Source organism: Epinephelus fuscoguttatus, linkage group LG16 (genome assembly GCF_011397635.1).
Source record: "Epinephelus fuscoguttatus linkage group LG16, E.fuscoguttatus.final_Chr_v1".
Lineage (NCBI taxonomy): Eukaryota > Metazoa > Chordata > Actinopteri > Perciformes > Serranidae > Epinephelus > Epinephelus fuscoguttatus.
Genome location: NC_064767.1, coordinates 36884849 through 36904412, shown reverse-complemented (window position 1 = coordinate 36904412; position 19564 = coordinate 36884849). Strand labels below are relative to the sequence as shown.

Sequence of the window (19564 nt, the reverse complement as noted above, 5' to 3'; positions counted from 1 at the left end):
ATGAAAGTAGGAAAGAGAGGGGGAGTGACATGCAGCAAAGGGCCACAGGCTGGAGTTGAACCTGGGCTTGCGGCAACAGCCTTGTACATGGGGTGTCTGTTCTACCACTAAGCCACCAACGCAACTCTGGTTGTTTTTAAACATGCTTTATAAATGTATTTGATTTGATCTGATTTGATTCGATTCATATCATGTCATACTGCTGCAACCCTAATTATGGCTAAATGTTTCCTCAAATTGCTTCTTTAGCACAGTTGTTCTCAAACTGTGGTCACACTTAAGTACCACCTGCATCTTACATTAGGCCAATAAACTCTAACCTTCAATGCTGCCAAACATTAAATACACAATTTAATTGGGGTAGCTTTGCTTTATTTGGAACCGGATCTTTACAGCCATGGTAGGTAGTTAGAGAATGTGCAGACTGCTGAAGTGCCCAGGGTGCAGGTGGTAATGTATTAGAAACAATATTTATAACAAAAAAATGGTTTAAGAAATTACAGTTCCTTTCAATTGCAATTACACCTTTACAAATTGTATCATATTTGCTGTACCCAACTATACAGTCTAAACAGCAGTTCCTGATAAGTCCTTGGACCACCATGTCCATGCAACATAATTCAGATAGATGGGATGGGAATAATGGGATAAGGTGGACATGAAATATACAGTGAGAGATTTAGAGTTAGGCCTTGTTTGTAGGTTTATCAGTATCAGTGATTATGTTATTATTTTGCACTCTACACAGTGTTGTCTAAAATATTACTTGTAGGCACATTCATAAATAGTCATAGTCATATAGTCATTAAAGGTTCTGGTTGTATAATTTAGGGGAATCTATTGGCAAAAATGGAAAACAATATCCATAATTAAATCTCGCCTCTGGATGCCACTAAATCCTTCACACTGCTCTTTCACTTATTCGAACATTTACACTCACTGGTCTTTGTCCAAAACGCAGAAGGAGTCCAGGAAGGGAAAATTGGCAGCGATGCTCTCAAAATCCTCTTGAGAAATATAGCCATCACGATCATGATCATAATTCCTGAACACAGACTGCCCAATGACAAGAAACAAATTACACAAACACACCTCTACATCTGTCCAACCAGCAGCAGTTTCAGCATTCTAAATTTGAAAAGAGATGATGTCTACTCACATCCACCACCTTCCTGATGTGTTTATTGACCACAGAGGGGTCTGGTTTAGTGGTGACACCAGAAGCCCAGTCCAGTGGGGCCAGGGGCTTGTTGGGAGTCGTTGGAGAGGTAGGCTTTGAGGAAGGATACAGTCCAGGGACACAGGACTTAGTTCAGCAAATAATAATGTTATATCCTGGGTACAAATTTCCAATTCTCCCAGTAGTTCCACAGAAGCAAAAAATGATAACAAAGTACAAACATTTGTGCAAATGCGTCTTTAACATTGCTGAAAAAGTATCAAGTTTTCAAGTTTTTCAAACTGTACACACTCAGCATGGACAAACCTAAACACAAAAGACAACGCATTTCAGCTGAGACTTACCAATGATTTGGGGTTACGTGGTTCCCTCAGCAGTGACAGCTCATAAATCTCATCTTCTGTGTAATACAGGTCTAAAGATAGCTGAAATTACAAAATGTTTTGGATGGAATTAGATTTAGATTATATTCAAAAATCAATTAATATATTGAGACCAACATAGCAAGCTTTCATTGGACCAAATATTTGTGATGAATCACACTCCACTCATCTCCATTAAGTCATCTCCCACTGAGCAGTTTCCAATCTGCTGTTTCTCCCCAATATTTTTGGAAGAAACAATGAGCGATGATAACTAGCCAACTGGCTAACCAACCAGACATCGTGTTGATGGACAAACAACAGAAGAAGGCACTGGTGATAGATGTAGCAATCCTGAGCGACAGCAACAAATAGAAGAATAAACACGAGAATCTCGAAAAATACCAAGGGCTGAAAGAGGAGCTAGAAAAGATGTGAGGAGTAAAGGCAACAGTGGTGCCAGTGGTAATCGGAGCAATGGGGGCTGTGACCCCCAGACTGGGAGAGTGGCTCCAGCAGATTCCAGTTACAACATCTGAGGTCTCTGTCCAGAAAAGTGCAATTCAAGGGACAGCTAAGATACTGCACAGAACCCTCAAACTCCCAGGCCTCTGGTAGAGGACCCAAGCTTGAAGCTGCAGAGCATCTCAGTGTCATACAATACAATACATATGTTGAGAGATGATGGGGCAACTGTTATGACTGGTCAAACGCTTCTTCTCTCTTCTACAAAAGCTTTGTGTTTATATCTGAGTCTTATGTTCATGCAATGAGAATTATGAAAGCTAAGTGATGTGAGAGCCTGTTGACAAATAGCTTGTCATACTATTCCAGATAGACTGTCTCCTTTTATCTGTGCCCTTGAAGAAATAGATGAAGAAAAGATAAGTGGTAGGTCAGTTAAATCACAAGGCCTGCTAGCTTAAATGGACCTGTAGCAAACAGGACTTTTGGTCACACTGACTGAGCTTTTTTATGAAGCAAGGTGCCTCTCTGGACTGTTGTCCAGTCTTGAATCTCTTAGGCCCTAATCACACAGAAAGTGTTTAAGCAGCTGGAGGTAGCTCTTTATTATTTTTAGTGAAAATGAAGCTTTCTGCATTTTGCATCGCTACAAGTGTTTCTGTGCTCTAGGCACCTGGCGTTTTTGCTAAACTCCGAGATAAAAAAAAAGAAAAACTTCAACTCAGAGTGGGAAAGTGCCCCATGTAATTTCTGTGGTGGTCACAACAACAAACCGCACTTTACAAACCGCAGTTACCACGATCTCAATATAAAAAAAGCAGGCATGGAAGCATTCAAGCGCAGCACTTGAAACGGCCATCATGAAGGTGAAGCTCCTGAGCCAAATGGTGGTACTCCCCTTAATCCACCCTCTTTTTTAAGGTCTCATGTACCCACACAGATCTTCGTTTCCCTGTGCGCAACAAACTATTTGCTGACAGCATCTCACCCTCAACCAGAGCTTCAGCAAGTACCCTCTGCCTGTCCATTTTAGTATCTAACTACTAATTACTATATATATATAAAAAAAAATCTTAATGGTTATCTGGCAATTTTTTTTTACTAGTGGCATTCAATTAAAAAAAAAAGACAGTGTTGTGAGCCTCCCTTTTGGCAACCTGCAAACACATTCTGTGTGATCAGGGCCTTAAGCAGACTTCTTCAAGATTGCAGGGATAGAGCCGACTTTGTAGAGCTCTGGAAGGTAATACATACCATCTAAGCAATACAATACTGTCACAGAACTTGTGTCCAAAGGACAGAAAACCTGGTCGGAAACACTGAAATAGTGTGATGTCTCAACTAGGTGAGTGTTCTCAGCTGAACAAGGATAACTTTTTGATATATATATTTTACCTGATCCTTGATAATCTGGCCCGTAAAATCAGAGTGCTCCCTAAACCAAAAAGTTAATAAATGAAGGGTATCCAAGTCTTGCTGCTGCCATGCCGCTGTTAATCAGACCACACCCACACAGTCCTACTGAAGCAGATTAGCTGAGTTTTGGGATGTATAAAATAAAAACGAAGAATGTTTTTTTTCTCAATACTTTAAGTTTGACTATTGCTATTGCTAAATCCACTACAATACATATTCCTACCAACTTCTTTTCCCACGTCCTTGCACATACTTAGACTCAAAGACATAATTGTGCTGAATTCATTGATAATGACTAAAACAGAAACAAAATAATCTGAAAAAGAAAAAGATGCCAAGTTGTGTGGTAAAGTGCTATCCTTTTATCTGGTTTGTACACTTTGGTTAATTCCTTGTATGTGAACACTTGGCCAGTGACACTTCTTCATTTTAGAACAATCTGTCCCTTAAATCTTTTGGCTTTAAGCTACTACATGTGGAGTGACAATCGCTCACCGTTAACAGGTAGATGAGGTCCATGTTGGGCTCCACTTGGGCCACTGCACTCTGCAATGACACCAACTCGTTGAAGGTCAGGTAGAGCTGATGCATCTTCACCAGGTTCACCTTATTACTGTCATGAACCCAGTCAGGAAAGACTACATGCACTGCGATCAGGTCCTTAAGGTGCACGCCGAGGATGGGGATTTTAAAGCCCTGGCATTCACTGAAGGCCTTTCGGTAGCAGGAATAGTTGTTGTTGGAAGAGACCAGCTCTGTCATCTCACTCCAGATCTGTGGCGGGGAGTGGGGAATGTCTGGGTTAGTTACATGATCAAATGATCAACACAAAGTTAGCTGTGAGGCAAATGTTACATGCCTTGGTGGTTTTACTATGGATGCAGGTGTGCAGTTGTGTTCCCTATAAGTCAGAAATGGTTTGATAGTTTTCTTAAACCACAGCCTCTTGGAATACTCAGGTAAATCAACAACAGCTGCCTTCTCTGTGGAGGTAGTGAGGTAAAGAGTTAGGGCTGGGACACATGTCACATCTTTTATCACCTGGAAAATGTGAGGTAAGGTGCTGGATGCTACTCTTGTGCCTTCTTTGTGCCAACTTTCACAACATGTTCTCACTCTGACACCGTGATATTAAGGTTTGGTCGTGGACTTTCCACATTGAGAAATGACATGCAAGGTACCCTGGGTGTTTTGGTTGTTGGCATTCTGAAACACTGTGTCTTCTGCCTGTCACATGCATTGTCTGATTTCAAAACACATTTCTGTTTGCGTATGGTCTCTTATGTTGGTACAACACTGCAAATTGACGTTTTTTTCTTTCAACAACAAATGGTTACATGCATATGGTTACATTCTGCCAACACACACATGTGGTTGGGTTTAGGCAACAAAAGTCGCGATTGGGTTTAGAAAAATGAACAGGGTTTGGCTATACAATCTGACAGGAAGCAACCAGCCTCCTAGATGAAAGTGAGTGGTTGTTGGACCCATCCACCACTCCTTTCACCCATCCTACTCTGACTTCTGCTGCCTTAACTTCCTTGTTGTCCCGCCACGTTTCCTCAATGCTGCCAGGCGCTGTTTCACAATAACAGCAACTGGCCATGTATGATGCCAATGTAACAGGCTTTTTTCTTCAGTGTCTGCCACCAGAAGTCACTGCCCATGTATCAAAATATTGTCTGTGCGATAGATGTAAAGCTCTGGGTAGCAATGCACGTAAACAATCAACTTCTCCTCGTATTTACGATTGATTGATATTTACAGAAGAAAGGAAAGGTATCTGCCAACTGTGACTGGTTGTTCCTCATCACATGACATGCGGTGTGTGCCTTGCTGTGTTCCAAAAGCTGAACTTTGTTTATCTCTGGCCACAGTGCTTGGAAATGCTTGCATACTGCAACAGCATCACTCTCAATTTTGTGCGCACCTGACGCCTGTCTACATTGTGTACGTTTACATGCACGTCAAAATTGCACTATCATTCCGAATATGACAATATTCTGAATTTGATGTGGGTTATGTAAACAACTTATTTCATTTAGATTTGCAGAATTAGGCATTTTCCTGAATGTAGAATTTTCCGGTTAAAACATGTGGGATATGCCAGTATTATTAGGGTTTTAGTAGCTTTATTTGTACATGTCTACAGCACATTCAGACTATTAGTCTCAATTGTGGTTTTAACCACAGTTTGCAAAACACAGCCTATTTATATTTTTACAGTTGGCTCTGTGTGTTGTCATGGAGAAGCTGTACACAAACCAACTCACCAACAGTTTGCGAGGCTAAGTAGGGATGCATGTTCCAAAGAAAAGCCCGCATTTCTGGTTAGAAGGAGAAACGCACCTACTTTAAAACATTATGAAAGACTTAGATATCAGGAGGTTTTTTGGATATGCACAAATATCACAAAACTAACCTTTTCAAGAAGGTGGTTGAAAAAATGAAAGAGGAAGGCTGTGCCTACACTGTCTAACAAGTCCGTTACCTGTAGGAAACTGATGAAGTAGACTGACAAATGGCTCCAGCGGTTCCACTTTTCCATATCTTGACATGATAAATGACATGTCAGAGCATGTTAATCGGAGTGTGCCAGGCTATATATAAACAGGAAATATTCATTTCTATTACACATGTTAACAGCTTAGTAGGAATTTTGTCTGGTCAGAATAAGGGCAAAAAAACAGCAAGATTTTCTGCATGTAAACACTGAACACTGAATTTGAGGGTGCAATAAACACAGCATGCATTCAGGCTCTTAGGCCACTTATCACATTTATAGATACATGAGTGTCAAAATTGACACCACACCAGACTTGGAATTAGCCATGGAAACCCTTGACCATTATGTCAACTTTTAATATATAAATTGTATTAATTGTAATTTTAGAAAAGTCTGAGGATTTTTTCAATCACTTAATTAATGACTTTGGCCAGGAGCCAGCCTCTAGTGGCCATTTAAAGAACTGCAACTACAGACATTTTGACTTTTTGTGTTACAATCTAGATCTAGAATCTGACCATCTAAACCATTCAGTTGTGACATTTGTTGCTTTGTTGAGCCTTTTTACCCCTCTCATCCAGTTTTGTGATTTAAGCTATCAAATTAATAAACCAATTACAAAAACAAAGAAAACACTGTCTGCATGTAAGGAAAATTTTAAAACTAAACGTCTAACACTATAGTAACAGCAAGCGAGCACCCAGCCAGGGGCTCAGTTATGCTCAAATGTTAGATATGGACATGGACGGAGCCTTCTGTCCATAGTCTGCATTTATTTCATGCATATTTGTGCATGTTTTCTGTAAGCTTATAGACATGGACGAAAGGGAGCAGAGCCACTGGAGATCGTGGAAGCAGTGTAGCGTAGTTCAAATGAGATAAGCCGTAGGAGACAACAAATTCTCGAATTCTCTGTCCATATGTCGCAATGTATTTAATGGCCTCACAGACCACCGCTGCCTACAACACTGCCTGTGTTAAAAAGTACATTATTACAACCTCCTTGATCATCGCCTTGTATGTTGTCTGACACTTTTGACTCCTCCGTCTAGAGCCATCTATTGGCTGTGTCAATGCTATCATGATGGTCGCATGAAAGTATGAGGGCAGTGATGTTTACAATATTTGAAATGGACATAGCTACTGTATTTTCATACCTACAGGCAGTATAAATGAGCCATATAGCATGCATTGCAACATTGCGTTGCATCATGTAACACTAGACGCTATCTGTCACATCAAGTAAACAAACTATGAACCTATCAGCTGTGCACACAAGATCAGACTAGAGACGAAACAAAAGTACTTTCTATCTTTCTACTTTTGAAAGAGAAGATGCACGCTTTATATTTTGAGTATAGCCAACAGCAAGTTGTATGTTATTACTGATGGTCATTCACCATAAATTTTTAGCTCCAGCCAACTGCCACCTTATTTAGGTTTTTGTAGTGAAACAAAGAGCTATAATATAGATAACTCCTCAATTCAACTTAATAAATCAATCCTTCCTTTACTGCACTTTAAAAGGGAGCGACAGCCAGGAATAAATAGATACAGGGAGTCTGGCAAAAGTTCTGCTCAAAATGACGTGCCGCATTGTACTGCACAGCGCTGTGCTGCCTGCAGCCGGTTAGGACATTCCAATAAAAAACAATTATATCGTTGCTGACGCTCATTCTCATCACATTCAGTTGGGACACAGTGTAAGCCTGGTTGCCCTGCAAACAAATTACCACTGGATCTCCTCATATCACCAAGCCTTGTATACAGTGGTGTGCTTATTGTAAGTTCATATGCTAGTGGAGTATATATGTACTGAATGTGTGTGGATAGGCCTTTGGCTGGTATTGACTTACCTTCACAACCTCTGGAGTGAGATAAGAGTGAGTCTCCTTTAGTCGAGAAATGGAGCTGTGGCTCAGGCCCCCCACCACCGCCATCAGAGTATTGAAGTTCTGCAGCTGCAGAAGTTTCTGATGACAATGGGTGACACATTATAATTGTAACTTTTGCTTCTCCACTTTTAATCAAATCAAACACTTTCTGTATATGTTTTGTTCTATTACAAAAGGTCCCAGGTTGGTGATGAGTGCAACACACTCCTGTAGCTGATGGCCGTGTGTTAAATGATTTCATCCTTGAACCTGTATGCAGACAGTCTCTACTATAATAGGAGACATGATCACTGAGTGTGTGTCATTAGGATACCAATCCATTTCTTTCAATAATGGATTAGTGGAGTAATGGAGACACTCTTTGGCTCTCTCATAAGATGAATATGACATGCAAACAATATCTCAAAACCCACCATGAATATTAATGAGAGCATTTCTGATGGAAGAATAATCAAATAAATAAAAAAATAAGTTCACTTGTTATAAATGGACATTAAATCAACGATGCTTACTTCATTTCAGGACTATGTTTTTATTTTTTGTTTTTGTTTTTTTAAAAGGAAAAGGCTGTTACTGATTTATCATCAAGATGGAATCAGTAAGTTCAGACAAGTTACCTCAGATAAATTATCTGTATCATAAAAAAGATGTGAGATGCTCCTCATTAAACCAGGTAAGACGCCAATAACGTGATGATAAAAGGTTGTGTTATTGATTGCATTTATCACTATAAATTTATGAGTCACCTTTGATGATATGCTGCATTCAGGACTACAGTGCTCCCTCTCTTCTGTCTTACCTGAGCCACATGGATGTATTTGCTAATAACCTCTGCACGGGTCTGAGGTGTTAGTTTGCTGAGCACCATGAGCTGGACCCACTGTGAGATTCCGTTGAACAGAGCAATGGAGCGCTCCAGGGTTGGGTTGTCCACCAAGCAGCCGTGGATCACATAGCTCTGGTAATCAGTGAACTGGAGACAAAAGGGTATTACAGATCAGATATCCAGCTGTCAATTCTTCAGGGGCCTATAGGGTCCTTGGGTCATTGCAGCAAACAATGAAAAGATAGAGCAAACTTCATACTGACAATTTTGCTTTTATTGGTGGCTTAAAACCTTAATGTGTCTGAGGATGATGGCATCTTAAAAGCCATGTTATGGCCAAAATTTAAAGGCATTTATCCCTGTGGGAGCACCAATGCACTCTTTAAACTTCATTACTCTTTAATTTAATTTTTAAATGTCTTATATGTGAAGTTAATAGTTTGACTTGACAATGGTGCTGAAGGAAAGTTCATGGAGTTGGAGTGCCCATGAGTTTTTTTATATTTCTTACATAGAACTGGAAATTTGGCCTGATGATGGCTAGGGGAAGATCAAGGGCTCACACGTATTTAGATACTGAATGATATCAGTCAATTTCTGGCCACGTCTAGGAAAATGTAGTAGTAGAGATGTGAAATTTCATTGGGCTTCAAAATGTTTTTAAAAGTTCAAGAAAATACATCATATTGAACTTTTAACCAAGTTGGAGAGCTGACTAGTAATATAAGTTACACAATAGGTAACAATAATCATTTGCTACCATAAGATATCAGACCAAATTTGTAGCAGCAAAATCCTTGAATTGCATGTCATATTTCTTATAAATTTACATTTTAAGGAGAAGACTGTCCATTTCTTTTTTCAAATGTGATATATTGTCTTTCTTTAAATGCTTGCATGTGTCACAACGCCAGTCTCAGAAGTTTTTATTTTACTCAGTCTGCCCATCAGCCCCTGTCTTCATCCACTTTTCACTTCCCCAGGCCACTGCATTGCCATTCTCTATCCATCCACCAGATGACCTGAGACTTTCCCACCTGTCCTGTCACCTGACTCTCTCATTCACCTGCTCACGTGTTGACTCACCTGCTCATTTTCAGCCCCTGCAGTGTATCCGAACGATTTCCACTCATTCCCTGCCAGATTGTCAATGTTGTGTCATTCCTTGGTTTCTAGCCATCTGATTCCATGTAAACCTAAACCTCAACCTGAACCTATACTTTAACCCTAACCCTAAACCTGAATTTGATCCTGAACCTGAACCCATAGCTGTACCAGATCCCTTTACCCTGAAAATAATGTTAATAGATCCCAAATTGTTCCTGTCTACCTCATTGTTTGAATTGAGGTCATTTCCCTTGTTGCCACAACCTCACCCACTAGAACAATCTGGCTTAAAAAGCATCCAGCAGATCTGTCATTTTTTGTGAACAGACTAAATGGGGTGATCTATGCAGTTTGATGCTTTCAAGTATAGTGCCAAACAACCTCCAGTGAGGAGCAGAAGGATGCGGCTCAGTTACTGGCCCCCAGCTAGTTTTTTCCAAGCCTTTATTGGTGAAGTTGTTATGTGTTATGTCTCCAGCCTGCACTCCAGCTTACTCACCACCAGCCTGCCTGCCTCCAGCTTGCATCCCAGTTAGCCTTGGGATTGTTAACCTTTGGCCTGCCTACCCCTGGGCTGGCTGGCCCACTGCTTACCTATCCTGGATCCCCTTTAATGAGCCTTCAGTGAACCAGTGGAGGAGTCATTTGGACTCGCCCTGCCATTCTCCTCTCCCCTGTTGAAATCCACAGAAGAAGGCATGGTCACCATGGCACCAGATGCCATCAACCTTTTTTGGTCTTTCACCTGCTCAGTGCCACAGACCCTCTGCTGGCCAGCACCACAGTCTTAGCTGCTTAGTACCACACAGCCTCTCCTGCCCATTGCTGTGACTGACAACCAGCCAGGTATTTGGTCATAAACCAGAGTTCTAGACAGATTGAAATCTTGACCTCAATGATTGAGCTAGATGATAATTTAAGGGATGGAGAAAAAATTATTACAGATCCGTGGTGAATACAAATTTCTGTACCAGCTTTCAAGGCATTTCATTGAATAGTTGTGATGATATTTTACTAACAAAAAAGTTAACCTGCTGTTGACACTAGAAGAAAAGAGTTGGAGGATGACCAAAGTCAGAAGAATTCATCCTCTGGTACCCCTGAATTTCTACAAAATGAAATGGCAATTAAGTTATAATTGAGTTTGGACCAAAGTGCATGGTGGACCGAGCAAAGGACTTACTGACTGACTGACCTTTTAGCAGCGTTGCTAGCATGGCAGCCAAACAAATTTTTCGACAGAAACAGAGCTGTTTGTAGACATACCGAAATCCTCCGTATGGACTTGAACTCTAGGAAGGTGAGATGCTCAGCCAGCTCCATAGGCTCCAGGTGGTCAAATAGCAGTGAGGCCTTGCCTTTCTTAGCCTGTTTCTTGCGCTGGGTCAACTTACGCATCCAGTCATATGATGGACTACAAGGAGATCAATTCATAAACAATAAGTACAATCAAATTTGGAAAAAGACGCAGCAATATGAATTATAAAGAACTTGTAGCTGAGAGACTAAAATCTGCAAAATCATCACTATGGTCTTTTACTATCCTAAGTAGTTTCAGCTTTGTCTATGTAGGTTTTCAGTCCTGTTACTTATGTGTTATGTAGCAACTGTAAAACAAGAACAACTGAGCTTATGTATCCTTAGGGATGTTTTACCACTCATTCCTGAGGAGTTGTCATTTAGATCTTTTAGGATCAGGACCTAGATTAAGGGTCAAGAGTGGAATTAGGGTTAGTTTTACTTTAGGGTGATAACCAGGGGTGAAAGTAGTTTTAAATTCTTGCCAGTACTATTACCAAAACATTCATTGCTTCATATTGTTCACCTCTCCTCGCTTCATGCATTTTTAAAAAGCAAAGTCAAAAACCAAACAAACAAATAAAAACATTTCAGTGTTGGCGTATGGAGTAGAAAGAAATTAGAAACACTTCACAACGTGTATAGTAAAATATTTGTTTTAATGTTTAGGGTGCTGGCATGTATGAAACCTTAATGAATACTTAAAACCATGCATGTCATATTTTTTCTTTTTCTCTTTTCCTCTTTACCTATTTTTCATTGTAAAAAACATTGATCAACATCCGCAATAAACTCAATAAACTATTTAAATATTTCCTATCTAAATCATGCTGACAGCGTTTGAGCCCACCACAAGAATGTGTGGAATTTCATTGGTTTCATTTATTGTTTGTCTTGTCCAGGTGCAAATGGCGTTTTTTTGACGTCCGTGGTCCAGTTGTCAAAAAATCAAAAGTTCCAGTACAATAAATCAAATGCACCCCAACCACTGTGTTTCGGAAGTAGACGCGCATGCGCTGTCACGTACTGCTGAGAGTGAAATCCCTGATCGTTAGCTCACACGCAGCTTGTTCAAGCTGTTCTCTGTGTTGTTGAAATTAAACAAAATAACATGGAACATAGCTGCTTATTATGCAACTGATTTTAATTGAGGTATTTTTTGATGAACTGAATGACATTTAACGGAGTGTTGCATGCACATCTCGAAGGCTGGGCTCATAGGAGACCACCGGACTCTCTCTCCCAGGGGAGGGGCTGGGGGAGAGAGGGAGATGTCCGCAAGGCTCCGTCCAGCATGGACCAAAAAACAGCACGGACAAGTCAGAAGCAATTCAGAACAAGTTAAAAGCAATTAATAAACGGACAAAGTGGTGTTTAAAACTGTATATTGCTAACAGATCTATTTTCTGGCCTAAAGTGCGGTCGTGACTGGTTCTGAATGTGGGCTTTAGCAGGCAGCCGCTCTCTCCTCTTCTTGATACTGCGTACAGCCACTGAATCTTTAAGCGGTACGCAGTACCAGACTGTACCGGCTTACTTTCACCCCTGGTGATAACTAAACTGTTAGCACAACTGATATTTCATCAATATAGTTGCTTACACTGAGCAGGTCAGTAGTTTCTAAATTCTGTTTGCTTTTGGTGTCTTACATGGTAGAGATGTCGAGGAGCTTGAAATGCTCCTCACAGCCAAGCTGTGAAGTTACATCTCTGAACTCCTCTGTTATCCGGATCAGACCCAAATCCAGGTTGAACTCTGCTGGAAATGTCACAATCCAGTACCTGAACACACACACACAAACACACACACACACACACACACACACACACACAGATTTCAGCAGCAAATAGGCCTACTTTGATAGTAAAAAGATGGTGACATTGTGAACTTGTGCCATAATGGAAAACGTCTAATTTTAGCTCTAAAGAACTTTCCACTGAACCAATCATTGACCCTTGTGATCTCGTCACTTGTGACCCACATTTGATGTCCTTGTATTGTGGTGGCATGGGGCAGGAACTCCCCTTAAGTTTATGTCATATTTACAACTTGGGCTTGTGGGATGTTCCCACCCTTTGCGACCTGGCTCCAGAGCAGTGTTGTCCTCAGTGCACAGGGTTTGAATCAAATTTAAAACAAAAGCTAAATGTTGTGAAATTTAACAATTACAGACATCTAGCAGGGTTTGTGGGGCAGGACCACAAGTCAACCTCACAACTTCTGGCATGCCATGAATACACACCTAACCCTCTCCTTGTTGGCTTCTTCTTAGCACAAACATACTGTTAATCAGCATTCACACCATCTGCACCATATATAGTACTGAAGTTGTGGCATCATGTTGCCCAAACTTCAGAGGCCATGTTCTTACTTGAGTTCTCAAACGCTCCGAATTCACAGCCTCAACCTTTTCTTGTGACCCACGGCATAATGCCTGCATCTCAGACTTGTCTTATTTCTCAGATGACACTATGATATTTAATTTAGAGCAAACTAAAACTAATTAATCCAGCCATTTTACACCTGTCTTTTACTTCAATCCCCAATCCCCAATAAATGCTGTCAAGACTCAAACTACTTGCAATTCAAAAAATCCCAGAGCAAAACATCAACAGGTTCTCTCTTTTTCCAGATAATTTGTGACTTGATTCTGGTTTGACCAGCATTTCCTCTCCCTTTGTCTGGCATTCCTCCCATTCATTATTACTGACAGTCCTTCAAAATCTGAGCTGCTACATTCACCCCTTATGATGACGTCCCACAATCATTTGGTTCTCCTGTGCATGTCACTGCTACATCTGTTCAGAACTCATAGATCTCCGATTTGCTCAGTCTTGTCAAAAGGTTGTGGGGTCTGTGGTGCCTGGGCACTATAGCTTAAGCTTCTTCACAATGCAAACAGAAAGTATAAGAACTGCAGACAAGTGTGAAGCCTTACTAACCAATAATTTTCATTAATAAATAATTTAAGTTAATCATGTTGATGGTTTGGTTCTACTAGTTAATTGAAGCTTTCTAACAGAGCAATTGTGCCACTTCCAGCACTCCATAAATACCCACCTCACACATTCATGCCCCTCCATCCCACCCTGTTTCTCTTTTCGTGTTTCTTTTGTTCCTTCCTCATCTGCATAAGAGGGGGTCTGTCGCACCCAGGCACTATGGCAGATTCCCTACCAACGCTTACCCCTTCTCATTATTAGGTCCTTACTTAATCACCACAGTCCTTGCTAGTGAACACACAGGAAATGAGCATAGTAAGGACTAAATCCTATTGTGGCCTCTTATTTATAAGTGTGTAACCTTGAAACTGCATGAATTGTATGCCAAACTGTAAGCTCTGGGCTAACAACAAATAAAGTGTGTTATTAACTAAGATGTCAGTTGGCTTTTCTGTTGTCTTGGCTTTAGATATCAGAGGCCGTGAAAAATGTTGTAATGAATGAATGAATGTGTATGAAGCACCTTACCTCATTAAATAACAAATCTTCAGCCTGGTTCTCTGGCAGTTGTCACCTTTGCAGTCACGGTACGTGGGGTCTAGTTAAGGAATTTTTTCAAGATTTAAGAAACTAATACACTACAATGCATGATAAATCAGTACAATTCGAGGATTAATTTGCTGCTGTGTGTGACTGACAACAGGAAGTAGCCTCTCCAGTCATGCAGTCTGACAGTAGGCTATAGCTGCTACTGTAGAGACTACATGCTGATGAGCAGGATGACTGCCCTCACCCTAACCCCTTTTCAGCATTTTCTTAGCAGTCTAATTTGTCTAATGTGATGTCTAATGTCTAGTTTGACATTTATGACAGTTCTCAACTAAGATAGCATAGTAATGTGTAGCAGCACCCTCATCCAAGTTATCTTAGCCCTGTCACTGAGTGCAGCCATTTTAAAAGGTATATACACTTTTGTCTTTAGACATAATCGCACAACACTTTGTATGAAGTAGTCTGTTTGAAGATACTGAGGCCTTTACATTAGCAAATACAGGCAACTTAGAGTCTCCAGTTGACCTTAGGTGTATTACTTGGGACTGCACAAGGAATTTGGAGCACCCAGAGAACACACACACACACACACACACACACACAGACTTGGGGATAGCACGCAAACTCATACCGCTCATTCTATACATCAATGAAGCTTTGGCAAAAGTTCATCAAAGAAGCTCTTTAGTTCTCCTGCGTCCCTCCATGGGTAGACTTTTGCAATTTCTTCCTGCTCTGATCTTCTCTGTCCCTATCATACTCAAATTTGAGTTCTTCCCGAGAAGAAGAACAGCATCAGGCATTTCATCAAGTGCCCAAAAAGTGACAAAGCCCTCAGATTTGCACCCTCAAATTCATTGTTTTTAATGAAGATGTGCGGCAGGCGCGCTAAAAAAAAAGAGGGATGTCGTTGCAGCTCACATGTGCCCGAATGCTGGCTCTGAAATAAACTTCGACTTTTGGAACACAGCATCATTTGAGGAGGAACAAACAATCACAGCCAACAAATATCTTTGCCTTCAAATATCAGTCTGTGATAAATATGAAGAAGAAGTTGGTCATTTCAGTGCAGAGCTGCCAGAGACTGGCCCTTGGACAATAGGTCTACATACAAATAGTGTCTGGAAGAAGATCAGCTCTGCACTCAGGAATTTAGGTAAATAGGCTATGATATGGTGTTTGTTGAGGTTGCTTAGCAACCTTTGATGCAACCTGCCACTGCGCTCTTGAAAACTGGCATAAAAAAGGCACAATAGTAGCACCCAGTGCCTGACCTTGTGTTTTCCAGGCAATTAACAAGGTGGCATGTATATGGCTCCTCAGTCAGGTCATTCTATTATAAAGTGACAAAGTCATCAATGGAATTCAAACATCCGTCTTTAACACAGGACACCATTATTTCCAGTTTTCAAAAGACAGTCAACAGTAGACAGGTTTTTTTTGTTTAAGAATGACCACGATCCTTTCATAACTTTAGCCATGTGGTTATTATTTTAACTGTGACAACAGAGCTCCCCTGAAATTAACAAAGTAAAGGGTGTGGGAGCCCTTCTGTGCGAAGTTTGCACATTCTCCCCGTGTCAGCGTGGGTTCTCTCCGGGCACTCCGGCTTCCTCCCACAGTCCAAAGACATGCAGATTGGGGATTACGTTAATTGATAACTCTAAATTGTCCGTAGGTGTGAATGTGAGTGTGAATGGTTATTTGTCTCTGTTTGTCAGCCCTGTGATAGTCTGGCGACCTGTCCAAGATTTTATCAGTGGTTAGTAAAGGCTTTTGAAGTCACTGTAAAATGATGCTGTTCTGCTAATAGGGGCATCAAACCAGAAAGGGATACGCCATTCCAGAGAGCATGACAGATGATGAATTTTGTCCTACTTTTTGCTTACAATTGACACGCTGGCAAATTAGGGAAGATCTTTTTTCCCACACTTATGGGTGAATTTTTTTTAAAAAACTTCTTCCTTTCTGATCTTCTCTGCCACTTATTCTATCCTATGCTGTCGGATGATCTGGAAGATTTAACTGAGAGGTTTCATCTTTCTCATGCTGGCTTAAACCCACCACCAACTGCAAGGAATCCTGTCCTATCTCCTTTCTTCTTAGAGCTAAGCTTTTTCATCAATGAAGTCTAGTCACTTTAGTCTTTCTCTGTTGCTAACCTCAACAAATGTTTTTGTACACTTTCACAGACCTCTCCTCATTGAGCTGTCAGTTCATAGTGTTGTTAAAGGGGGCAAAACAGTTTCTGCAACCAGTTAATTCCAATGTCACCTACAAACTATTGAGAACATAGAGCAGTGGATAGTCATTATTCTTTGCATCTCTGAGTAAATGCACTGCTCAAAAAAAAAGGGAACACTTAATGGTCACAGTATAACACCAAGTCAGTTAACCTTCAGGGATATCAATCTGTCCATTTCAGAAGAACAAGTGATTGTGAACCAGTTTCACCTGCTTTGGTGTGAATGAAAGTGACAACAGGTGCAATGGAAAGGCAAAATCAAGACAACTCCCTAAAAGGGAATGATTTTGGATGTAGTAGCCACAGACACTTGCTCTCTCCTTATCCTTCCTGACTGATTCTTCTCTAGTTTTGTGTTCTGCTAGTGTCTTCGTCAATACTGGTAGCATGAGGCGGTACCTGTAGCCCAATCAGGTTGCACAGGTAGTCCAGCTCCTCCAGGATGGCACATCAATACATTCAGTCGCAAGAGGGTTTGCAGTGCCTCCCAGCACAATGATGGTCTCAGAAGGCACATCCTTGGAGGTGTCGCACAGACCTCCATGTCATAGCCAACGGTACCCTAACTGCTGTTGGGTACTGGGATAAAATCCTCAGAGCGATTGTCAGACCTTACGCTGGTGATATGGGCCCTGGGTTCCTCCTGGTGCAGGACAATGCCTGGCCTCATAGGTCCAGAGTGTGTAGGCAGTTCCTGGATGACAAAGGCAATGACTCCATTGACTGGCCCTCATTCCCCTGACCTAAATCCAATTTAGCACCTATGGGACATCATGTATCGGTGCATCCAACACTGCTTAGTACTGCCACAGACTGTCCAGCAGCTCGCTGATGCCAAGTCTGGGCAGATATCAAACAGGGCACCACCCTCAGGCATCAGGAGCATGCCCAGACACTGTCGGGAGTGTATACAGGCACGCTGGAGCCATACACACTACTGAGTCACAATATGAGTTGCTGTGATAACATTCACACAACTTGGATCAGCTGGTGATTTTAATTCTTTACTTTGACTTTCGGTGTGAAATAAAAAAATAACTCATTTTGTTCTCAATAAATTATGCAATGTACATCAGTAAAGATTTTTAACTTCATTCATCATAATCTGATGTGTGATTTAAGTGTTCCCTTATTTTATTTTCATTTTTTTTGAGCAGTGTACAATAGTCAGCGGTATTTCAACATATTGTTAAAGCACTGTGTTAATGTGCATTAGCTGAAGTTTCTTCAGGCTTTCTGCCAGATGGGATATATCATCAATAGTTTTCCCGCCAGTTCTGAGGATGTAACGTACCAGCGATGCATCAGCAGCAGGCTGCGAGGCAGCAGGTTAGACTGCAGCTCCCCATTGTCATCTGTGAAGAGAATCAAATTGAAACTTTAGGTTACAGACACTTTTCATGTGGGAAGCCTAATCTTGTTATTCTCTTGTTCTATATTTTTATTGTCAATAAATCCCATGAAAACCCCCAGTCCATCATGAATCGATCCTAATGACAAGTATTGTCTGTGTATCAAAAGCCTGATATATCTCAATCGCCATAAAGCTTTACTACAGTGCAGAAAAAACAAAATTCATATCAGCCACAGTGTTGTGCTGGGTGACATGTTCTTCATTACAAATAAAATACACACACTGTTCTTAATTTGACTCAATTCCACAAACACTAACCTGCAGTTCCAAACAAAATGTACCATTTCCTCTTGTTTGAGTAAGGTTTCTAGTGTTCAGCTGTGTAAGGAAACTACTAAGCCTTTTGAAAAATGACATTGTATATTTGTATGCCATGTTTGAAAATTGATTTCCTCTTTATAGGAACCAATGGGTTTGGAGCTAAGAGCTACAGACATGGGTTGGGATGTCAGAAAGTATTATTGGTTTCGGTATTCTTATAGGATTTCAGAATAATACCAGGGTTTAACCAAACTTAAGTTATTACTATATAGTGCTGCAGACATGTATGTTATATGTCACACTAGAGGCCAACACTGTTGCCCTAAATGTCACACGCGTCACACAGTGGCAGCTGCTGGTCTTTCAAACAGGGGAAGCTCACATAAGTTTACACCATAAAATTTGTCATATTGTAGCGAGGCAGTAACTTATAAAAGGAACATTTAGTTGAAGCCATTTTTCAACCACACTCATGCCATAGAACCACAGCAAAACTCACCTCAAAGATTTTCAGATGGGTTTAACGATAAAATGAGCTATATCGCTTATGGAAATAAGGAACTCCGGACGGCACTCTGTCAGAAGACTCCAATCGTAAATATCTGCATGGGACTGAGCTCGAAATGCGCTGACTCCGGTATGTATTTCAAAAGCGCTGTCAATCACAAAGGGGTTCAGCCTTTTAGACAGTTCCTCCGATCATCATGCATACACCGAGCCTCCTCTCCTGCCTACCGCTCCATTAGGTCCCAGGGAAGCTGATCCTCCCTGGAAGTGATGATTTTGTCACATTTATCCAATGATTGTCTCGCTTTGCTGCATGAAAAAAACCTGCTCAGCGCTGTCTCATAGGAATGCTCGGAGGAGCCGCATCCACCATGCTGACACGAGAATGTATGACAGGGAGGTTGCTTTTGAAAACTGGTGATAAACAGCTGACGGTTAAACATCATAATCATGATGTGAAACGCATCCTAGCGCACGTTTAATGCAATGTAAATTCTTATTTTAATGTAAATTCAATAGTGCATATTTGACCATTTCTTCTATGAAATTTAAGGGGAAGTTCAGCCTCCCTTGCTGTCTCAGAGCAA

The 19564-nt window shown here is 40.9% G+C and overlaps 1 protein-coding gene across 3 annotated transcripts in view; it reads right to left on the bottom strand.

Moving 5' to 3' along the window:
- The window catches only part of rasgrp3 (RAS guanyl releasing protein 3 (calcium and DAG-regulated)), a 72112-nt gene that overhangs the window by 11344 nt on the left and 41204 nt on the right, over positions 1 to 19564 (bottom strand). For 2 of the 3 annotated variants that reach the window (XM_049601191.1, XM_049601192.1), the window contains exons 3-12: positions 18048 to 18150; positions 14527 to 14589; positions 12706 to 12837; positions 11024 to 11171; positions 8624 to 8797; positions 7786 to 7902; positions 3919 to 4197; positions 1525 to 1605; positions 1160 to 1273; positions 941 to 1056 (exon numbers count right to left, since the gene is read on the bottom strand). In XM_049601191.1, coding sequence (XP_049457148.1) covers positions 941 to 1056; positions 1160 to 1273; positions 1525 to 1605; positions 3919 to 4197; positions 7786 to 7902; positions 8624 to 8797; positions 11024 to 11171; positions 12706 to 12837; positions 14527 to 14589; positions 18048 to 18150 — 1327 coding nt within the window. Of the gene's footprint in view, positions 1 to 940; positions 1057 to 1159; positions 1274 to 1524; positions 1606 to 3918; positions 4198 to 7785; positions 7903 to 8623; positions 8798 to 11023; positions 11172 to 12705; positions 12838 to 14526; positions 14597 to 18047; positions 18151 to 19564 lie in introns of all 3 variants that reach the window. The other variant, XM_049601193.1, reaches the window with a different exon arrangement.